At 38.8% G+C, this 9,052-nt stretch overlaps 1 protein-coding gene across 1 annotated transcript in view; it reads right to left on the reverse strand.

The window, feature by feature from the left end:
- The window catches only part of LOC125483153 (serine palmitoyltransferase 1), a 22,273-nt gene extending 14,984 nt beyond the window's left edge, over positions 1-7,289 (reverse strand). Inside the window, exons 1-5 of the mRNA XM_048597071.1 lie at positions 7,153-7,289; positions 5,546-5,675; positions 5,342-5,431; positions 5,049-5,156; positions 1,147-1,242 (exon numbers count right to left, since the gene is read on the reverse strand). Coding sequence (XP_048453028.1) covers positions 1,147-1,242; positions 5,049-5,156; positions 5,342-5,431; positions 5,546-5,675; positions 7,153-7,247 — 519 coding nt within the window. The 5' untranslated portion in view covers positions 7,248-7,289. The remainder of the gene's footprint in view (positions 1-1,146; positions 1,243-5,048; positions 5,157-5,341; positions 5,432-5,545; positions 5,676-7,152) is intronic.
- Positions 7,290-9,052: the final 1,763 nt, after the last annotated feature.

The following is a 9,052-nucleotide window of genomic DNA, read 5'->3' on the forward strand; positions in this document are numbered from 1 at the left end:
AAGCCACACCGGGTACAGCGGATGCAGTATACCACATTGGCAGATGTGCAGGTGAACATCTGCTTGATGTGGAAAGTCTTCTTGGGGCCTGGGATGGGGGTGAGGGAGGAGGTATGGGGGCAGGTGTAGCACTTCCTGCGGTTGCAGGGAAAAGTGCCGGGTGTGGTGGAGCTGGAGGGAAGTGTGGAGCGGACAAGGGAGTCACGGAGAGAGTTGTCCCTCCGGAAAGCAGATAAAGGTGGGGAGGGAAAGATGTCTTTGGTGGTGGGGTCGGATTGCAGATGGCGGAAGCGTCGGAGGATGATGCGTTGGATCCGGAGGTTGGTGGGGTGGTACGTGAGGACGAGGGGGATTCTTTTTTGGTTTTTATTGCGTGGACGGGGTGTGAGGGATGAGGTGCGGGAGATGTGGGAGACACGGTTGAGGGCGTTCTCGACTTTTGGAGGTTGTTTTGCGGGCAAGAGCCTGCAAGTGAGCATTTCCAGCAATTTCTGTTTTTGTTTCCAAAGTGGGATAAGGAGTTCTTTTTCAGGTTGATGATTTGTGACCAGTGGGGTTCTTCAGGGATCAGTGCTAGGACCACAATGGTTTACAATACATTAAACATTTTGGAAGGAAGGAAGTATATTTACTGAAACCAAATTTGAAAATAAAAAAGGAGGTAGGTGGAAAGGCAGATTGTGAAAGGGATATGGCTTACAGAGAGATATTGATAGGTTTAGTAAGCCAGCAAAAAGTTGGCAAATGGAACACAATGCAGGAAAATGCAAAGCTGTTCATTTTGGAAGGGAGAACAAAAGAAACTACAGAAACTTGCAACACAAAAAGGGACTTGGGGGCACTTGTGCATGAAACACAAAGCTGGCACACAGGTGCAGTAATTAATCAGGACAACTAATGAAAATGTTGGCCCTAATTTCAAGGGATTGGAGAAGAAGAGTAGAAGTCTTACTGCAACTTATGGTACGCAATTCCTCTCCCATATTCCTTTGTATTAATGGGATGTTCAAAGTATCTTCCAACTTAAAGACTGATGTAGAAATATTTGTTTAACGCATATACCATTTCCTTTTTTCAATTTAGCAGGATGGAAGGAGAGAAGGGAGGGCAGGAATAGTAAATTTGTCAAAAGTAAAGTGCACCTACCTGGTGATCAATAACAAAGGATCTTCCACAGCAAAATCCTCCAATAGAGGCCAAGGAGTTCTCCATATTTGCACTTATAAGGTCAATATCATTAATCTGCATTTAAATTGAGGAAAAGAATTGTGTCAAAGTGAAAGTATCTATTAAAAACAGCATATGATCTCATCATTCAGAAAAACATTGATAACTCCCCTATTTGAAAAAAAGTGCCCTGATTTTCACGCCTACACGCAAAACCACAGGAACTGAATTTACTTAGGAAACAAAAAAAAGTAATCCATTGTACATTTTATATATTTACATAGTGTCATACATTTTTATAAAACATCTCAAGACTTGGCCTCAACCGTTTTTTTCCAAGCTGTCAGTTTGGTTCATGCTAGCAACAAGCATTTATTGATTACATGGAGAAAGAAAGTGAATCAAATTTGCAGACAACACAAAAATGGACAGAAAGACAAACTGCCAGAATGATGCACACAATTTAGAGAGAGATGTTGATAGGCTAAGTAAGTGGGCAAAAAGTTGGCAAATGGAGTATAATGTAGGAAAGTGTGATGTTGTTCATTTACGAAGGAAGAGCTAATGAACAGAATATTATTTAAATGCAGAAAAACTGCCGAAAGCTGCAGCACAAAAGGACTTGGAGCAGCTGTGCACAAAACACAAAAGCTAGTGCACAAGTGCAGCAGGTAATCAGGAAGGCTAACAGAATGATGGCTCTTATTTCGAGGGTTTGGAGTAGTAGGGAAGTCTTACTGTAATTCTGCAAGTTGCTGGTGAGACCACACCTGGAGTACCATGAGCAGTTTTGGTTCAAATATTTAAGAAATATATTATTTGATTGGAGGCAGTTCAGAGAAAGGTTCACTAGGATTACCCCTGGTACGGAGGTATTGTCTTAACAGCAAAGGCTAAACAGGTTGGAACTCTACTCATAGGAGTATAGAGAAGTGAAACAAAGGACTCAAGACACTTAGAGTAAATGCTGAGAGGATGTTGTACCTCTTGGGAGAGTCGAGGACCACAAGGCCTTGTCTCAGAATAACGGAGTGCCAAGACTGAGATGAAGAGCAATTTCTTCTTTTAAAGGTTTGGATGTCTTTGGAACTCCATGTCACAGAACCATGGGGATAGAGTCCTTGTGTAAATTTAAGGCTGAAATGGATAAATTCTTGATCAGTTAGGGAATCAAGTGTTATGGGGAATATACAGCAAAGTAGACATGAGCAACATGGGATTAGCCAGGATCCTATTGAATGGTGGAGCAGGTTCAAGAGGCCATATGGCCTACTTCCGCTCCGACTGGCAAGCAAGTAATGGACTTTCATGAACTGGAGGTTCTCTTGAACTTTATTTCCCAAATTAACATGTGCTGGGGCCCAAATTATTTAGTATATTGCTTAACAACATCGATAATGCAAGTGAAAGGCAGATATCCAAATAATCAGGTGATGCAGATGTGGTGATGCAAAGTGTCAATCGAAGTATAAAATTAAAGACACTTTAATTAAAATGAGTGGGCAAAACTGTAGCAAAATGGATGAAATCACCCACTTTGGGGCTTGAAAGAATAGAACAGTGCATTTTCTAAATGGTAACATGCTTGAAATAGTTGAGGTCTAAAGACACTTAGTGATCTAAAGACAAAGATCATTACAATGTCATAAACCAATAAAGAAAGTAAAAACAAAAAAGTCTGACCTTTACAATCAAGAATAAGAAATAAAAGTCAAGCTTCAATTATACAATACTCTGGTTAGACAACACTAGAAGTGCTGTGGATAGTTCCGTGATTCTCATATTAGCAAATAGACATTTGCCCTGAGAGGGAATGTAGCAGTGATTAGTGTAGCAATGATAGGTTAAGAGTCTGAAGGTTAAGCTACAAAGATTCAACAAAAATAGCTGAATCTCATAAGTCACATATCAGCCATAATCAACTGATAGGTAGGAAGGTCAAAACATATATTCAGGGATATTTGGACGGAATTGGAGAGACTAATTGAATAGCTCTTTCAAAGAATTACTGTGGAGAGACATGGTTCAAATGCAAGATTTCATGATATATAGTGAGGAGAGAGTAAGAGTGCAAGAAATCCAAATGGTTTGTTACGACAATCTGACTACTTCAGAGTCAGTTCCAATCAGTTTTTAAAAAAAAAAAAATCAAAGGGAGGACCACGATTAGTGGTTAACTCAAAATGTTAAAAACTTGATATCAAAAACTTCAAGAAAAAACATTACTATGCAAAGCATGGTGGCAGGTCAGAAAATTGGACTGAATACATCAACAAAAAAAAACAAATCGACGATTGACTAAAATGTTAAGGAGACAAAAACTAGACTAAAAGCAAGCTAGCCAGATACATCAAAACACACAGTAAAGAGCTTCCAAAATAAACATTTAACAGAGAAAAATATTAACAATGTGTGCTGATTATGTAGGATATAATTCTGGAGAATTGGTAACAGAAAATAAAGACTCCGCAGATGAATTAAATAGATAGCTTGCATTTGTCTTCACCAGGAGGATACCAGTTACAGTTCAGAAACTGCAATCAATCAATCAGGAAATGGGGAAGGATGGAGGAACTCAGGAAAATTACAAATCACTAGAAAAGTGCTACTCTGTTGGACCTGTGGGACACAAGGAGGCTATGAAAAGATTGGACAGGTTAAGTGAGTGAGCAAAGATTTGGCTAATGTACAGTATCAATGTGGGAAATATGAAATTGTCTATTTTTGCAGAAAAATTAATGACGTAATATTTGATTTAAATCCTAAGAAATTAAAGTGATCTGAGATGCAGAGAGATTAGTGTCCCAGTGCATGAATCACAAAGGACTCGTATGCATGCACAGTAGGTAATTAGGAAAGCCAATTAAATGACATTACTTAAAAAATCTGTGGATACTGGAAACCATAACAAAAACAAATTGCTAGAAAGGGTCAGCAAATCTGGCAGCATCTGTGGAGAGAAAAATCGATTTTGGGTTCAATGACCCTTCCTCAGAAAAGAAGGAAAACTCGGATTTCTCTCCATAGATGTTGCCAGAACAGTTGAACGTTTCCAGGATTTTCTGTTTCGGTTTGTGGTTGAGAATGATATTGTTTATTCGGAGGGGAATCAAGTACAAAAATAGGGAGGCTCTGATTCAGTTATGCACAGCATTCAGATCACATCTGAAATACCAAGTACAGTATTAGCCATCTTAGTTAAAGGAGGGATGCAAATATATTGGAAGCAGTTCAGAAAAGGTTTACCAGGCTAATATTGGAAATGGACTGGGTGCCTCATGAAGAACAGCTGGATAGGCTAGGCTTGTATTTGCTGGAGTTTAGAAGAGTAAGACACAACTTGATTAAAAAATTCAAAATCCTGACAGAATCTTGTCACAATAGATGTAGACGTGGTGTTTCCTCTTATGGGATAATTAAGAACTGGCCACCACTGTTTAAAAATAAGGGGTCGCCCATTTAACACTAATTTCCTGAAAAGATAATAGAAGCAGGCTTTGAACATTTTTTAATTAGATTCTTAGTAAGCAAGCAGTCAAAGGTTATGCAGTAGATGAGAATGTGGTTTTGCTGTCTTAATCAGATAAGCCATGATCTTATCAAATGATGAAGCAGGCTTAAGGGATCCATTACTAGCCTGTGCTCAAGTGTTCACGTCAGCCAATACTGAATTTTATTTTCTAGTCCTTTCATAATAATCAAATTCTTTGTTCTTTTCAAATTTACAGATTCATGGTAGGATTTGAAGTCACATTAACAGTACACACCCTGGACAACTAGTCCAGAAGGTTAGCCACTAAGTCATTGTATCAATGTAATTCTTGTTGTTTTGTAGAATGGATTTACAGAATACGATCCAAGAACAAAAAAAAAAATCTTACATTCACTCCAAAATGTTCAGTTACACCTCGTCCATGCTCTCCTAAAACCCCAAAGGACAAACTTTCTTCCAAAAATATCCGTACTTTGTATTTATATTTTAATTTTACCTGCAAAGTTAGAGGTATTCTCAGTAAGAGGTATGAAAGAATAATTTCAGAACATTCAAAAGTTTAATACAAAATGCACCATTTCTTTCATTATTAGAACTATTTTGTCCATCTCACATGAGCTATATGTTGCTCGAAATGAAATAACTACAGCTAAGCTATTCTTCTCCTCATTTTTCTCTTACCAGCTCCGGGAGTGGACAAATGTACCCAGTATTCATGTACAATCCCTCCACTACAAGGAATCGTCGGGTTACACGTGCTTTGCGAGGATTCTTGAAAAATAATTTGAAATAATTTCTTAATATACATGCAGCTAAAAGATCAAAAACATTTTTGAAAAAGTAATTTTGTTCTTTTTGATTTCACCAAGGTTAATCACATCTTACTTTCTGGTCCTCAAGTTCCTGTTCTTTAAGCAATCGTTCCAGGTCATCCATATCATTGTGTTTAAAATACTTTATGTTGCTGCGTGAAGCTTGCAAACCTTTTTGAATAGCAAAGCATGCAGCTTCATCCCTGTAAGAAAATTTAAACCACCTAAACAAAACAATCCTATGATACAGCAAGCTTCATCAGGAATATTTCTTTCAAAGTAACAAATTGGGCACTGAGGTTTTCTGGTCACCTTTATTTATTTTTCTAATTCTCTCCTAACAGCATATTACTCACGTCACAAAAAGATATAGCTGTCATGGTCAGGATAAGACAATGGAGATCAATGCTGGACTTTACCTGATCTTCAAACAGTACATCAGGCTTGGAGAAATTGCCACGTAAGGAAGCAAAGTTAACAAGCATTCTCAATTAATAATTGGCAATTCATTTTTCATTCTTTCAAAAGATCATTTAATGGAATACTGTAGGATGGTCCATATTTGTTGCTCATCCCAAACTACCCTAGAGGTGGTGGCAGAGAACTGCTTCTTGAACTGTTGCAGCTCATGTGGTGTACATCTTTCTCGATTGCAAAGACAAACCCAAAATGAAATTTTTAGAAAAAGCAACGTTTCTGACAGTACTTGAAAATAAAATTCTCATTAATATGCAGACTTGATAAAATATTCCAGGAACAACTCAAATTAATACAAAAACTAGTTTAATTCAAGACTGTGTTATACATAAAAGAAAAGGCAGCTAGCTCATGCTGTTGTGGCAGAGCTCTTGTTCCTCTTTAAAATTAGGCTGATCCACTTTCAAAAGACCGTATGGGTTTGATGAAAGTAATATGCTGAATATTGTGGAAAAATGTGCAGTTTATTATGTTTGTAATTTCCTTCAGATGTTTTCTGAACTTAAAGTTTCAAACAACCAAACATCCAAAAAGTACACCGCACTCTACACAACATCCAGCACCTGAATGAACAGAGTAAACAAATATCTGGTTAATAAGGAAAACACAGTTTGAATGAGGAAAGAGTCAGATGGACAACTCCACATCAAATCAGGTATAAAAAGCAAAAAGCAAAAAGCAAAAAACAAAAAAAAAAAAAAAAAAAAAAAAAGGAGGTTCAACCGAGATAAAGATCAGACAAAAAAAATTAAAATTTTGAATAATAGATAAAACCTAATGGAACATAATCCCACAAAATGTTAGTGGTTCGCGATGTGGAGGCTTTACAGGATGTCTAAAGCTTGGGTGGGTTATTAAAAAGTTCCTTACACTGGAATCAACAAATCTCTGTTGAGCTTTAATCTGTAACTGCCAGGCAAGTAATGCAAAATTATGCCATTCTGCAAATGTCCATAACAAGCTACACTAATCAAACAGATTTTGGAAGAACAGGATATCTTGGATAGTAACCTCTTGACTTCAAACATGTACAGCCATTGTATTGTCTAACTTATTGATCAGGGTATAATTATACAATTCTCTCATATTTCACAACTAAATGTGGGGATAAAATCTCAGCAATTTTTAATTGTTTTAATGATTGTTTTGCTCATCTGTGCCACATGAGCAAAAGCAGCTAGGTTTCTATTGAAAATGACTTACACAAACACCAGATCGCCTCTCTTCGAGTATGCTGGAATGGCACTGGCTATTGTGGCAAATCCATAAGAGTAAATAATAGCTTCTTCAGTTCTCATAAACTTAGCAATTCTATCTTCTAGCTCCAAATGAACATCTGAACAAAAACAGGAGGAAAAATAACAAACAGTTGGTAAACACGCACTCAAAATATCAAACTATGTGCAGTTGACAACAGAAACCATCTGAGAGATCCAAAGTCTGAAGCAAAAGACCAAATGTGGGAAATCATAGCCACAATATGTAGCAGAGCTGTGAATGAGGAAAATAGAAACACACTTCATTTTGAACAAGGAGAAGCAATTGGAATCATATGACAGAAAAGTGGTGAGGTGAATGACTTAGGAACCAGGTTTAGCACCACCAGGAGGGATAGGTAGCTGGGGAGTCATTGAGCACAGGTGGGGAAGCGATAAGAGGGAGCATAAGGGCAAGATAAGGAAGGAGAAGTGGGGAGGAGGGAGAAGTGGGAAAGAAGAACAGCAGGCCAATTTGGAGGGGTGGGGGTGGGGATGGGGGAGTGGGAGGCCAAGCAAGATGTCGTGGGACTGCTTTAGACAGAGCGAGAGCTGAATGCAGAGACAGAGACAGAGTGGCTGCAGGTGCAAGAGGCAGAATGGCGATTGAGAACCAGGCTTACAAAAAAAGGGGGTGGTGGGGCAGGCAGAGGAAAGGGGTGGGGATAGACAGGCAAAGGCACATAGAAGGACCCAGGGTTCTGAAGGAGAAAGCAGAGGATATTGTAAAGGCATTTGTGGTGATCTTTCAAGAATCACTGAGGTCATGGACGGTCCCGCAGGGCTAGAAAATGGCTAATGTAACATGCCTATTTAAGAGAGGGAGGCAGAAGAGAAGAAGCTATAGCCCAGTAAGCCTAACCACAGTTATTGATAAGATTTTAGTGTCCATTATTAAGGATCAGACTGCAAAGTACTTGTAAGTGCATGCTAAAATAGGGCTGAGTCAGCACAGCTTCATTAAAGGGAGGTCACACTTGACAAATCTGTTAGAATTTTTTGGAGGAGGTAATGAGCAAGTTAGAAAAGAGACACAGTCAGTGGCCATGATCTGTTTGGATTTCCAGAAGGCCTTTGACCACGTGCCATACAGGAGGTTGTTAAACAGGATAAAAAGCCCATGGTGTTGGGGCAAGGTACTGGCATGGATACAGGATTGGCTGACTGGCAGATGGCAAAGTGTGGGAATAAAAGGTTTCCTTTTCAGGATGGCAGCTGGTGACGAGCAGAGTTCCACAGGGGTCAGTGTTGGGAACATAACAATTCGCAATAACAATGATCTGGATGAAGGAATGAGGGCATTGCTGCTAAGTTATTGCTGCAGAAGGCTATGGAGGCTAAATCCTTAAGTGGAATTAAGGCAGAGATAAATAGGCTCTTGATTAGTAAGGAGATCAAGGGTTACAGGGAGAAGGCAGGAGAATGGGATTGAGAAATTTATCAGCCATGCTCAAATGGGGGAAGCAAACTCGATTAGCTAAATGGCCTAATTCTGCTCCCATATATTATGGTCTAATCTGGGTAAAAGTTCAGGAATAAACAAATCACTTTGCTGGGATTATACTACAGGACTCACAACAGTCAGAGAGAGATAGGAGTACACGTGAAGAGAGGCATGAGTGGAATAAGGTTATAGTAGTAGGAGATTTCAACTTTGCTAACATTAATTGGGATCACATTTGAAAGAGAGAGGTTTAGATGGATGCAATTTTTAAAGTGCATCTAGGAGAGCTTCTTGTGCCAGTACATATAGTCCAACCAGAACTAATCCTTCAAAATGAAGCCAGACAAGATGATGAATATTTTGGGAATAGTGACCATAACTCTGAAGGTTTTATAGTCCTCAT

This window comes from Rhincodon typus, chromosome 5, assembly GCF_021869965.1.
Source record: "Rhincodon typus isolate 14 chromosome 5, sRhiTyp1.1, whole genome shotgun sequence".
Classification (NCBI taxonomy): Eukaryota; Metazoa; Chordata; class Chondrichthyes; order Orectolobiformes; family Rhincodontidae; genus Rhincodon; species Rhincodon typus.